The sequence below is a fragment of the Thalia democratica genome, chromosome 7 (genome assembly GCF_965202585.1).
Source record: "Thalia democratica chromosome 7, ktThaDemo2.hap1.1, whole genome shotgun sequence".
Classification (NCBI taxonomy): domain Eukaryota; kingdom Metazoa; phylum Chordata; class Thaliacea; order Salpida; family Salpidae; genus Thalia; species Thalia democratica.
Window position 1 is genome coordinate 2,150,001 of NC_139171.1, and position 14,606 is coordinate 2,164,606.

At 25.8% G+C, this 14,606-nt stretch overlaps 1 protein-coding gene across 1 annotated transcript; it reads right to left on the minus strand.

Annotated features, from left to right (window-relative positions):
• Positions 1-4,284: 4,284 nt before the first annotated feature.
• LOC145840470 (uncharacterized) lies at positions 4,285-9,152 on the minus strand. Its single transcript, XM_082947739.1, has 5 exons — positions 8,397-9,152; positions 8,096-8,158; positions 5,859-5,924; positions 5,533-5,588; positions 4,285-4,609 (listed from the first exon to the last, which is right to left on the minus strand). Exons 1-5 carry the CDS (start codon positions 8,965-8,967, stop codon positions 4,502-4,504), a joined length of 864 nt encoding a protein of 287 aa, XP_082803865.1. The 5' UTR covers positions 8,968-9,152; the 3' UTR covers positions 4,285-4,501.
• Positions 9,153-14,606: the final 5,454 nt, after the last annotated feature.

Consider the following 14,606-nt stretch of genomic DNA (forward strand, 5'->3'; position numbering starts at 1 on the left):
TAGCAGTTCTCGGATTTGACCGGATGGGAAATGCAGGGTTCCCAGTATGTTTGTATGTTTATAAATATATGTATATTCACCAACAAAGTTTTTTAATCTATCTTGAATTTCCTTGTACCTTTAAAACTTACATACCATGTAATTAATTACTAATTGTAAATAAATAAAAATTTATGAAAACATCGATAATGCTTTTACTAAATTATGTTTATTTAAAAAAATAGTTTAAGCTTTATTTTTTACTCCTGCTTACTTATTATTTAGTAATATTTTGCATTTTAGCTGGTTATCTTGGTAGAAAACACAACAGTAGTAAATAAAATGATGTGGAACTCATAGTAGACTGTATTTTCTATAGTCAATATTTTTAAAAAGAGTGTTTAACATTTTTGTACATTTAATAAGATTTCATTTTACTTATTTTGTTTATATATATTTATCATCTTTACCGCGATTTCAGGTCTCTTAGGCTAAATTTATAATTGCACAGTTCGTTATTTGTTTTGTCTAAATGTTATATGACTTTTTAAGTATTATCTTATTTATACATTTTAACATCGGGTATCTAAAATCAACTTAAACTGTTCGTTATTTTCCTTGAATGTATAAACTTTAGCATATTTGTTTTAAATATTGGGTTTTTATTCAATATATAACCTTATAACTTATTTTCTGGTTTATTTAGTTCTACTTTATTAAAATTTAAATTAGTATAATTAATTTTAAAATAAAACAGTTTTGTACTACTACTCTGGAAAAGTCTTAATCAATCAGGACAAAACCAGTATCAGTCTACCGTAGAAATATCTGATAACTGAATTGGCATGATCAATCCTTTTGTTAAACTTCAATGTATTACTGTGTAGTTCTAAGAAAAAAAAATCATAAACAAAAAAATTACAATAAAAATGCTTAACAAGAATTACAATACGAGTGTATATTTCATAATAACAAAACTATACAAAATATATCAACTTTTAAATAAATTTCCACTAATTCTTTGTGAATAAAGCTTTTTGTAACATCGACTTAAATGAAAATATATTTATATTTTTTTTAAATTGACTTTAACTTTTGGTGTAGCTTGATATTTATTAAAAAAACACAAAGAATAAGATAAACTATTAAGTTTTTAAATGTTCCAGAAAGTAGGAAATTTCAAAATTTACTAAACTAAAAATATCACTTACAAAATTTCTTTAAAATTCACAAGCAAATAGAAAAATGAATTTTTAAATGTTTCTAAACGGATTAAATTAAGAAAGTTTTAAAATTTCTAAACACCTTATAATTTTACAACGATAATTAAAACTTATTATTATTTGTTTAGTTTGAGATTCAGCAAAATGTATTCTGTTTTTCACAATTTCATAAAAACTTTCTATTCGTCTTTTTATCGTTGGCTATACTGTACTTAGTTTTCAGATTTTTTAGGGCTAAAGATAAAGGTAGGTTTATATAACTTTAACACAATAACTTTAAGCCAAAATTCATACACAAATCAATTTTATTTAATTTATCAAGTAAAAAATAACCAAAAAAATTTGAAACAGTATAAAAAGAGCTTCAGAAAATTAAAAAGCGAAAAAATTACTTCACGCCATAACTTTTACTTAACTTTTTTTTAAGTTTATTAGCCTCGTTTTTTTAGCATAACAAAACTTTTTAATCTAAATATACACGAACAAAAATGAAAATAGTTTTAGTAAATGTATTATAATTTATTGTGATTGACCAAAGTTTAGCAATCAAGTTGAAAAATTTAGTTTCCATCTAACTACTATTAAACTAATGAAATAACAATAAATCTTTTTTAATTATATTTTTTAATAAAAAACTACTTTTATTCAGCATTTCGGTTTTATTAAACGCATTTTACAATGTTGTTTACCTTTAGGTTGAGTCAGATAATTTAGTTTTCAAGTTTTCCATAGCAACAAAAAGTAAAAGAATCAGTTATACTGGTATTTTAAACGACTAAATTTCTAATACTTTTAAGTGGTAAGATTTTTTAGGTAAAATAATATTTTTATATCACCTTCAGTAAGTCTGTTTAAAAATATAACATTTTTAAACTTTAAGTTTATTAAACATAAATTTTTACTAGTCTTTTTTTTTGTAATTCGTGTTAGTTGGGTAAAAACAAAAACTTTGTCGATACTTTTTAGAGGTTTATAAGTTTTAACAATATACAACACATTTTATTTTACTAAAAAACGATTCTATAAAGTGTTCTCGGATGCAGCTAGAGATCTTTGATTGTTACTTTTGAAACAATTTAATAGTAAATAAAACATTTTTCTAATAAATTAATACTTAAAAATCATGATGGAAACAGTGTAACACCAGTTAATAGATTAAGACTAACATTGTACACCAAATATTTTCTGACCATTATTATTTGCCAAAAACATAAAAGTAGCATCGATGCTTTAAATATTTCTTTTATACGAATAGTAAAATTAAATTTGCATTGTTTCGTTTCAAAATAAATTACCTCTTCAATTTTAAACAGGGTTTTCCAAAGTGGGCCAAGTAACAAAGGGGCCACAGGGGAGCCATGAGGTCATAAATGAAAACTTACACTAGCGATTCTGGAGTTGTTGATGAAAAAAAGGTCTTAAGCGTTTTCAATAGTAGCCTTTTGGGATATCTTGTGGAAGGAGCCATAGCATCTTTAATTTGTTTAAAGGCCTTTTCAAAAAGAGTTTGGGAAACCCTACTTTTAAATAATTTAAACACACAGCAATATTGATAGGTTAGATATTTTGTCAATTTAACTTTAAAAACTAAATAAGCAAACATTTATATCAACTATTATCAGAAGCGGAGAAGTAGTTCAGGGTTCAAAATGTTTTTGGCACATTTTCTTTAGGATTTCAAAATTTCCTCCAGGTTTTTAAAAGTACACATTTTTTGGTCTATTTTTAGTTTAAAGTTAAGTTTAACGTGAGAAACTGTGTTAAATAGTATAAAAACATTGGAAAGATGAAACTGTGAAGCTACTTTAAATGTGTTTTTTTTAATAAAAAAATTATTGGTGACGACAAAAAAATTTTATCTACGTGATAGATTTTTCGAGTCAAATCGAAAGTTTTGTACTTAACATGTTAAAAATTCCAGGTTTTTTATAAAACTTCTCAAATTCCAGGTTTTTCAGTCTAGGTTGTCAAATTTCAGGTTTCAAGGTTTTTTGGCAACCCTGTAACAGCTAATAAAATTTAGTGCGCCATAAATATATATACATTGCTTAGTTTTTGTAAAGGAAAGAGATAAAATATAGTTTTTTATATAGAACAAATATATTCAGTACTGTTTAGTAAAGCAACTGAAGAAGTTTATTAGTACTAAGTCTCATGATTTTTGCAGTAAAAAAAATAAAATTCTATGAACTTACAGTAAACAATGGGAAATGTTTGGACAAAATTGAAAAAACTTAAAAACTTTAAACACAAGTATATACAAAGCATCTACTATATTTCAGCTATAAAGAACTGACTGCATATATCATGTGTTAGTCACGTTTTTTTTTTATAAATACAGCTTAAAATTAAATTCAAGTGCCCAAGTAAGTGGTTTGAAGTGTTTCTGCGTATTATTAAATAAACAATATTATTCAAGTGCTTTTGAGTTTTAAGCTAGTTAACTAAATACGCTGCTGATAAAAAAACTTCATATAATATTCAATTACTTGAATTTAGTTTAATGGTTTTTCTACATATATAAGTTTAAAATCCTTATTAACGCTCATGCATTATATAAATGCTAAAAAATATTGATTTTCTACTGAAATGAGTTTAAACTTCAAGGTATTTGGCAACCATATACCCACTAGGATTAGTAAACTAAATTACTGGAAAACCATCTATTAACTTACTACTTAAACACGTTTATATATAGGCCCACTATAAAAACAGTATGTATCTATGCAGAAAATTCTTGAAACAAATCACAGTGTCGCCAAATGCGTTTATTTCCCTAATTAGTGGATTACATCATATTAGTTATTTAAATTTTGTGACATTCAAATATTGACCTTGACAAGTTTTAATAATTTACATTTCAACTAATACAAGAACTACAACTTATATAGTAAACAAGGTAAGTTTAAACGGTATTTTCTCTACTTAAATATCGACAACTTTCAAACTATAACCAACCTTAAAGTTTAATAATTTAAGTTTCTTTAATTAAATTAACAACCAAGAGATAATACAAGTCATACACAAAAACACTATATATATATAAATTATACAAAAAACGTATAAGAAAACAACAAGTATATAGAACTCTTAAGTTTATTAATATATAAAATTGTGCAAATAAATTCACACTCTAGGTAAAAACTAGCCAATATTTGCAACAACATTCAAAACATTCAGTTTAAATACATTAATATAAATAAATATAAATATGTATTCAACTGTCGTCATCAATTGAACATTGTCAACAAGCAGCAATGACGTCATAAGTAAAACAGTCATGAATAGTGACGTCAAAATCATTTAGGAGAAGAAGCGAAGATCCCTGAGTCGTGGTGCCAAGACTTCCTGGATAATTTCAAAAATTCCTGATGAATTTCAACACCTGATAACTTGTTTGTCATCTCCTGTTAATTGAAATATTTTTGTTAGAAGTTAAATAACAAAAATAAGATATTGATAACAAGCTATCTTATATTGTACATTTACCAAAGAACTGGAAACAATTATCAAATATATATATAATTTTTTTAAACACTATTATTGCAGGACACACTTTACCATCGGGGTTTCCACTCTTTTAGTCAGAAAAATATCCTGAGTGTCCTTAAATATTCCGAGTTGTTTTTTAATGTTTTAAAATATATAATTTATACTTTTTAAAATTAACAAAAATCAAGTTCTTCATAAAGTTGGTTATAAAATAAGATATTAAGACTAAATCAATTAAGGCTCATTCAATAACTAGAAAAAATCATTCCTGAGATCATTAAAAAGATTTTTAAAATAAAATTCAAAATATCCAGAGTTATCCTGAGTGTGTGGCAACCTTGTATCATGTCATAAATAAGCAAAAAGACAGTAAAATGGAATAATCCTAAAAAAAATCTAGCTGTGTAAATTTCAAAAATGTTTGAAGTATAATAAGTACTTTACAAAAAGATTTGTAAAAATTTATTAGTTCAGAAATTTTTATAAATGAATGTAATTTTAATAGATTTGTCATTAAAGAGTATTTAAAATAATCTTCAAAATATAAGCACCATTCAGAAATAATTTGTCAAACTTAAATAAAAGATTATATCAAGGTAAAATTGATCTTATCTTTAATTTGTACTACAAAAATTAAAAATAAATAAAATTGTGCAAATTATTTATTAACATTTATGTGTTGAATCAATAACAAACAAAACAAGGATATATATCAAATCAATTAGTGTAATTAAATCAAACAACTTGTGTTGATAAAATAAAAACATAATTCAAAATTTATAAGAAATTATAATGTTAATAGTTTAAAAAATAATCATAAATAAATGAATATATTAACCTGAAGAGTTTCATATTCTTTAGAACTACTATCAGATTCACATAGAAATCTGTCACCTAAAAAAAATAATTCAGGCATTACAAAAAAAATCAACTATTTGTCATATATATAAAATTACTAAACAGTTAAACACTTGATAATACAGCGTCAAACATTATTTACCTAAGTAAACATGTATATAAACAATACAGATTTTTTTTAGCTTAACTGATAATATACTTCAATACTTTTTATTTATAACTATTCCATTAAACTAATCAGCAAAAATTTATAAAAAAATTCAGGTTCAGTTTGATTTAAAAATATTGAGATTGCATTAAACTTACTGCTCGGTACAAAGACAGATTCAGGTTTTATTGGAAACTTAATTGGTTCATTCAAGCTAGATGTATCTGTAATATATTGTTGATTAAATATGTATCTGTAAAATATTGTTGTTCAAATAATGTAGATGTATCTGTAAAATATTGTTGTTTAAGTATGTAGATGTATCTGTAAAATAATTAAAGTTTAAATATGTAGATGTATCTGTAAAATATTGTTGATTAAATATGTATCTGTAAAATATTGTGATTAAATATGTAACTGTAAAATATTGTTGATTAAATATGTGTCTGTAAAATATTGTTGATTAAATATGTGTCTGTAAAATATTGTTGATTAAATATGTGTCTGTAAAATATTGTTGTTCAAATATGTGTCTGTAAAATACAGGGTTGCCACTCTTTGAGCAAAAAAATCTTCCCTGAGTGACCAAAAATTTCCCTGAGTAACCTTAAATTTCCCTGAGTTTCCCTGAGTATTTTTCAAATCTTAAAAAAAAATTAATCTCTTCTAACACAAATTATTAATACCTCATTCTCATTTTTCTTCTTTAATAATAAAAGGAAGGTTGTATGTGTATGCTTCAGCATTAAATTTATGAAAAAAACTGTTTTCAAAAACTCAATCTTAAAAGGTTTAAACCAATTAAAAATTAAAAACTAAATTTTTGCACAACTTTGTGTAAACTTGTTAGTTAACTTTCTACATAAAAGAATAAAGTTTAATTTGTTTGACATTTTAATTGACAAAATTTAATTATACTATAATAATAATTTCACATGAAGAATAACCACTTAAATAATAAAAATTACTACTTCTGAACAAAATATTGAAACTGGATTAACTAAACCTCATTCTAGATCTAGAAAAAAATTTCCCTGAAATTTTCAAAAACTTCCCTGAAATTTAGAGAAAAAATCAAAACTTCCCTGAGTTTCCCTGAGTTAAAAGAAAAATGCCAAAATTCCCTGAGTTTCCCTGAGATTTTCTACAGTTTGAAAATTCCCTGAGATTCCCTGAGTTCCCTGAGTGTGTGGCAACCCTGAAAATATTGTTGATTAAATATGTGTCTGTAAAATATTGTTGATTAGTTATGTGTCTGTAAAATATTGTTGACTAAATATGTGTCTGTAAAATATTGTTGACTAAATATGTGTCTGTAAAATATTGTTGACTAAATATGTGTCTGTAAAATATTGTTGATTAAATATGTGTCTGTAAAATATTGTTGATTAAATATGTGTCTGTAAAATATTGTTGTTCAAATATGTGTCTGTAAAATATTGTTGATTAAATATGTGTCTGTAAAATATTGTTGATTAAATATGTGTCTGTAAAATATTGTTGATTAAATATGTGCCTGTAAAATATTGTTGATTAAATATGTGTCTGTAAAAAATTGTTGATTAAATATGTGTCTGTAAAATATTGTTGATTAAATATGTGTCTGTAAAATATTGTTGATTAAATATGTGTCTGTAAAATATTGTTGTTCAAATATGTAAGTTAATTGTGTAGAGAGGCAAATAAAGTAATATAAACCCATAACAACGTATATAGTCTAAAACAAGGTTTCTCAAAGTACCACCCTTCTGGGGTGATTTTAGTAAGTTGGAGGGGGGGGAAATAATTAGTTAATGGGTGAAAAGAGGCAATTTTAAAATTTTGAAACTTACACTAGATGTTTTTGAGTTGCACATGAAGAGAAAAAAAAAGGTCTTAGTATTTTAAATGGTAGTCTTTTCATTTAGACTTGTAAGAGGGGGCAAAAGTTTTTTTAATTTCTTCAAAGGGGGTAATTTGAAAAAAAAAGTTGAGAAATCCTGGTTTAAATCAACTATTTTCATCTATAGAATAACATTTTAATTGAATAAATAAATAAATGATAAATGTGGGGCTAATTTCATAAAATATTGCTGTAATTTGTTGTACAAATTTTAAATTATTTTTATAAGTTTACAAAAGTTTATGTCCAACTAATCTGGTCCCTTATATACTAAGTCTGCAACATCTGGTTACCCTATTTTATATTTATTTATTATTTAGTCCTACTACTATGACATGGACTAATGTTTACAATTGAATTTAAAAATTAAGAGGTCAAATGCGTAAGAAGATAATCGGGCTATGTATTTAAAGTATGGGGTACCTATGCAAATTTGACAATCAGCTAACTATTCCAGTCAAACATTTTTATGAGTCAACATGAAAAAATCATTATAAATTAAAATATACTTACCAGAATCAAACCCAGAATCAAATGCAGAGGTTGTTGATCCAACTGAGCAGAGGCTTTCTAGGACTGTTGAAATTTATTTGTAAAAATAAATTATTTGTAGAGTTAATTTAAATCATACTTTGCAACTAAAAAGTCTAAAATTAACATAATATCATTCGAAATATATTATTTAAAATAAATAAATTTAACTTTGAGTAAAATTATACTTGTTTAAGTTTACTCAACATAATCAGAAACGTTTTTAGTATTTTAAGATATTAAAAAAAATATTTAGATTTTTTTTAATTCAAACAAAACTAACAAGATATGTTTCTGGGTACACCACAGCTTGGTTTTTGAAACATCAGGGGTGACTTGTTACCAGGTGGACTTGATCCGTACAAACTTGCATCTGAGCTCATGTAAGTCTTGCGAGACATTGACCTGAACTCATTGTAGATCTCCTTGTCTGTTAGGTCTCTTTTCATATCAGCAAAGGAGGAGTACCTATCACAAGAAGACTCCTGGGATTTTGATACTGGACCAGGCTTTGAAGATCTGACAGATATTGGGCTAGACTTGAAAGTGCTAGTCACATGTCCAGTTTCAAAAGGACCAGACTTGAAAGAGCCGGCATTCATGAGTCCAGATTTGAAAGATACGGTGGAATTTTGTCCATACTCAAAAGAAGACACAGATGGAGATTTGACGCAAGAATCTTCAACATCTGACAAACTGAACTCTTCAGAAGAATCAGAAAGGCTCTCAAAAGAGTCCTCAAAATCTGATTCGTCCCAGGATCCTATTACGAACATGTTTGAAGAAGACGTTTCTCCTGATGACACTTTTGGTTGTGACACTTCTACTGATGACATTTTTACTTTTGACATCATTATTGTTTGTTGATTGGCTAGTTGTTACTCGAATAGTTGTTGTGCTGATAATTGGATGTGTTACTTTCATTGAAAGTTGGGGAACTCATCTTTATAGATTGTGGTTTTTGTTTTCTTTAGAACTTTAGGTCAACGTAGAGTTGATTAGCAAGACATTTTTCTAGTTATATGTATACAAACTAAAAAAATCTGCAAAGTATTTAAATATCAAATATTAATAAATCACTAAGTTATATAAGCTGATTATTGTACTTAAGAAGAAACTGACTAAAGTTTACAGTTAACAAAAAAATATAATTATCAAAAAAAAACTTTTTAAACTTAGTTATTTGATATTCAAATTCGGACAGTTCAAATTCTTAAAGAAGAAATTGAAGGGCCACAACTCAAAAAGTAATATATATTATAAAAAATAAAAAACACATATGTAGGTTTAATTAATATCTTTAAACCTTTTTTTTTCTGAAAAACTTTAAATATTTTTTGAGACAAAATTAAAATAAGTTCGAAAATATAGTTATTTTTAGTAAGTTTTAAATATCTCTAAAAATATTTAAAAAATATGAAACGAAAAAAATTGCTTGTTGGTATTGATAAGAATACATTATTTCTTTATAATATATATTTTACTTTTTGAGTTATGTCCTTAATTTTTTCTTATTTGAATTGACAATATCTGAATTTTTATGTAACCATTTGATAGTAAGCAGTAAAACTATAATTAATCAAATTGGCTGAGCTTGTGTAAAAACATCATTATATTTCCAACTCTATAGTCTTGTAATATTTAATGTATTTTGTTCATTTAAAAAACAATTCAAAACAAATTTTTTAAACATTTCTCCACAACTGGTTTAGTCAGGTCAAAAGACAGTCAAATAACAGAGTTTTTAACCTTCTAGTTAAAACAACAAAATAGGTTAAACACCAACCTTTTTCCACAATTTATTTTATTATGATATTTTTGGGTATTAAGCTTAATTCGGGGTTTTCACTCTTTAAGTCAAAAAACTGTCCTGAGTCATCTAGAGCTTTTTCAAACAAAAAAATATTAAAACTAAATCAACTAAATAACATTCAAAATATAGAAAAAAATTCTGTCCTGAACTTATTAAAAAAAAACCTAACACTACCCTGAGTTTTTATAAAACAACATAACTATCTTGAGTCAGCCTGAGTTTAAAAATAAAGTTCAAAACATCCTTAGCTACCCTGAGATGTTCTTAGGACAGATCTTAGGTATCCTGAGATTTTTTAAAGCTTAAAAGTATCCTAAGGTATTCTTAGTATCCTGAGGGTGTGGCAACACTGTAAATAATTAGTGATTATTTTTCACTGTATACTTGCTTTTCTTTTTTCATGGACCTAGTCTAGAATTTGTCTCTCAGGCTGAATTTTTTGCTCTAATGATCTTGTAAATTAAGGTTTTATTTTAAAACTAATGTTTAAGCCCATATTTTTATTTTTGAAACAGTATTGAAGTAAAGGTAAAATTAAACTATTTAACCTAATAGTTAGGTAAATAATTAGAAACTTTATTTTTAAACTCAGGCTGACTCAAGATAGCTTTGTTGTTTTATAAAAACTTAGGATTTTGTTAGGTTTTTAAAATAGTTTCAGGACAGAATTTTTTTTCTAGGTTTTGAATGTTATTTAGCTAATTGAATTTCTTTTTTTTTTTTGAAAAAAACTATAGATGACTCAGGACAGTTTTTGACTTAAAGAGTGACAACCCTGAAACTACCTAAAAATATCACAATAATAAAAAAGCACTTAGCAGCTAGCAGAAAAAAGATAATTTTATGAAAAAAATAGTTCATAGTAAGCAAAACTAGCCTAAGATAGAGGAAAAATTTTCAAACATTCATGAATAAGCCTGAGTTTTTCTTTAAAATAAAAATAAATCTAGCTTTAAAATGTGTTGCAACCTTCTCCATAAAACAATATCAATTCATTTCTCAGTGAATTTAAATTGTTAACAAGTCTTTAAATATAAATACATATAATCTTTTAAAAAAATTAATTTGCCAGAGTTACTCTAAATTGTTTTTAGAAATTATTTTAGACTGATTTGAATGAAACTTTATTTTTTAACTAGGGTGAATAAGTCTATGTGCTATAGCATATAAATAGTTATAAAATAGTATGCTTTAATAATTGTTGGAAATAAGATTGAAGAAGAACTAGCTTAAGGGTAAACTTACAGATAAATAAAAAAAAATAAGATACTAATACACTAAAGCTAGCTTGAAATTAATAAGTATTCAGACTAAATTGAGTTATAAAGAAATATTAATATATTTCACTGCAGAAATAACAATATAAGTACTACTATATTTTAAACAGTTAACAGACACTTTTATATTACTCCTCATTGTTACCTATAAAACAAGTTTATCTTAAGTTACATTATTTGTACAGTTTTAAGTGCTTAACAAAATTACTAATTTAATAAAGTAAGTGACTAACAAAATAACACATAATTAGATTATGTTTTATTTAACTAATTACGATCTATATCTTTTAAAAACTGGTAATAGAATTAAAGGTCCTTAGATTGGTCTTCTTAAAATAATTTAAATTTTATACAAATTTTATATACTTTAATTTTTTAATGATTTTAGAATTTAATAACTTTTTTAATTTATTTTTAGACCATTTTATTTCTATTTTCTAATCTTTTTCTAACTTTTTTAGTGTTAACTTAACTGTAGGACAATATAATAGCGTATTTATACCGAACCAACATGAGTTTTATTTGAATTTAATAAGAACTTTTTTACACTTGAGGCCAGGATTGTCATATTATGAGAACCATCACATGACAACAGGGTGCATCTGTTGCCTCTCAAAAATGAAAATTTGGTAGTAGAGCTTAGTCTTACTTTTTGTGGGTGGCAAATTACATAAATAAACAGCTTCCTAGCTATTACCACCATCTTGGTAACATTTTCTGAAATCCCTGTGTAAATTAATTGGGAACTTAAAATTTTGACCTTTGAGTTTTTGGCTGAAAATATTTTACATGTAGCAATCATCACAAAAACACATTCTACGCATTTTCAGACCATTTGAAGAAAGTTTTTTGGAGGAATTTTAGATTTTCTGTGTTTTTTTTTACATCATTTTCAATTTCTTTTAAGAAACCCAGAAATTCCTCCAAAAAACTTTCTTCAAATTGTCTGAAAAAGCATAGAATGTGTTTTTGTGATGATTGCTACATGTGCCTTATAATTTAAAAAAATGAACTAACAATTAACCAGAATGTTATAAATTTTAGTTACAAAAAATTTGAGCAATTTCAGGTATTTATAAAACACTATCAATATTGAAATGACAAATTGACAAAATTTTGCTAACAGTCATTGGTGAATAAATTTAATTGCTTACAGAGTTGCCACTCTTTGAGTAAAAAATTTCCTGAGTGACCTGAGTCATCCTTTACTATTTTATACTTAAAAAAATTCAATGTTAATAAAAAAGTTCTTTGTCGCAATTTCTTATCATTTAATGTATTGTAATATTATGTTTTTTAATAACTAAATATTAAAAGTAAACCAACTATACCTCTTTCAAAATCTAGAAAAAAATCTTTTCTGACTTTTAATCTAAACCTAAAACCAGAGTTTTACACAAAAATTAAAAAACTATCCTAAGTCAGCTGGAGTTTAAAAACAAAACGAAAAATATCCTGAGTTATCCTGAGCTGTCCTGATTCATCCTGAGACTTTCAAAAACTTCAAAATATGAGTTATCTTGAATATCCCAAGTTTGTAGAAAGCCTGCATTTACATTAACTTCATTAAGTATGTAAAAAAATAACAACCCTTATAGGTTTAAAGGTCACAAAAAATGTTTAGGTTGACTTGCCGCCCAGAACCTTTTGAGACCTATATAAACTGTATGGCTGATAAAATGCAATCTTCAAGATTAAAACTAAAATTGTTTTAAATGTACTGATTATCACAAAAAACAACAAGTGAAAATTTTGAGACAGTTTGATGATGTTTCCACAAGGGCTTTTTTTCAATTACAATTAAAATAAAAAACCAAGTGCTTCTGTAAAACTTTTTTCAAGCCTTCTTAATACCTTATAAACTCATTTAGGTAGAATGTTGTATATTAATATTAACTATATAAAATGAAATCATATCATAGAGACTGATTGTTATTCAACACTACTAATCTAAATTTGAAAAGGTACTTTAAAAGTAAATTTTAGATGAACTAAAAGTTAAACTTAAAAATTTTGTGACAAGTCCTGTTGTGCTGATGTCTGTTCTTAAAAGTATTTTTAAAACTTATAAAAAATACTACTTTAATACAAAGTAGTATGATAATTTATAATCAAATGTATTGAAGATAAAATATCAAATTTACTAAATTAGCTTGATTTAAGTAAAAACTTCGACTCAATTGAAAATTGATACTTAATAATTCTCATATAACTATATGACCTGTAGTAACCCACTAAGTAAATAGAAATTCAAGTTTATATAATTTATTCTCCATTGTCAAAAAATAGCCTGATGCAAGAGAAAATCAGCTGAATTTGTTTACAAGACTAATATGGCTTTTTATAGCATACACCAGGGAATCAACTAATACTTCGGTCAATGTACATTAGTGTAATAATCTAATTTCATAATGATTTAAATCAAAGTTTCCCAAACTTTTTTTTCAAATTGCACAAGTTAAAAAGGCTTTTGCCCAAAATTAGCAAAAAACATACCTATGACCTTTTTTTTGCTCTTCATCTGCAACTCTAGAATATCTAATGTAAGGCTGTAAGTCTCAAAATTCTAACATCGCCCAAAATTTTTAAATTGCCCCCCACCCCCTTTTGCCCCTTTAGTAGTTATTGCCTCCCAACTCACTAAAATCGCCCCCAGGGGGGCGGTACCGCCCAATTTGGGAAACCCTGATTTACATTAACGTTTTAGGCGACCGAAAGATCGTTTTGTGCACCCAGGCCATATCCTTGGACCAAAAAATTGAGCATCTTCATTTTTCTTTTTAGTTCAATAAACCTACATTCAAAGCTTATTTTGTCAAGCTAAAAGACAATAGTTATCGTATTCTTTAGGCCTTGAAAAACAGTGATAAGCATTTTTTAGGCAAACAATGAATGCAAGATAACTGTCCATGCGTGAAAAAAGAAAGTAAGTAAGAGTAACAAATGATAGAAAGAGAGGATGTTTTAAATTAGTTAGATTAACTGTTAATGTTAATAAATTGATTAAAGCGAAGATTTGAGAAAGAGAAAAAAAAAGGGGATATGTTTTTCATTATATTTAGTTTGATGAAATTAGATTAACAAATAATGTTATGAGGTTACAGAACTAGACTAGATTTAATCAAAATTGACTTAAGTTTTAGTATCTTTTAACATTATTTAAACAAACCAAAACAAAAAATAATCTAACTCAATATTTTAATTAGCAAAGGTAAAACACAATACATAGATTAAAATTATGACTAATGAGTTAAAAAATTAACGGATTGTTTACAATAATGAATGCTGATACAAAAACTGCAAACATTAAAAAATATACAAAAAATAAATAATAGAAATAGATAAAATAAAATCTTAGTTGCTGAATAATTTGTTGTTCTAGTTAATTTTTAGTTTTCAATTC

Excerpts from the sequence above, each read along its gene's own strand:
- LOC145840470 (XM_082947739.1), bottom strand. The coding sequence starts at position 8,967 with ATGATGTCAAAAGTAAAAATGTCATCAGTAGAAGTGTCACAACCAAAA. Across the intron at positions 8,159-8,396 it reads TGTACCCAGAAACATATCTT|TCCTAGAAAGCCTCTGCTCA; the intron begins GTTAGTTTTGTT and ends AAATTTCAACAG. Across the intron at positions 5,589-5,858 it reads ATCTGTCTTTGTACCGAGCA|GTGACAGATTTCTATGTGAA; the intron begins GTAAGTTTAATG and ends TATTTTTTTTAG.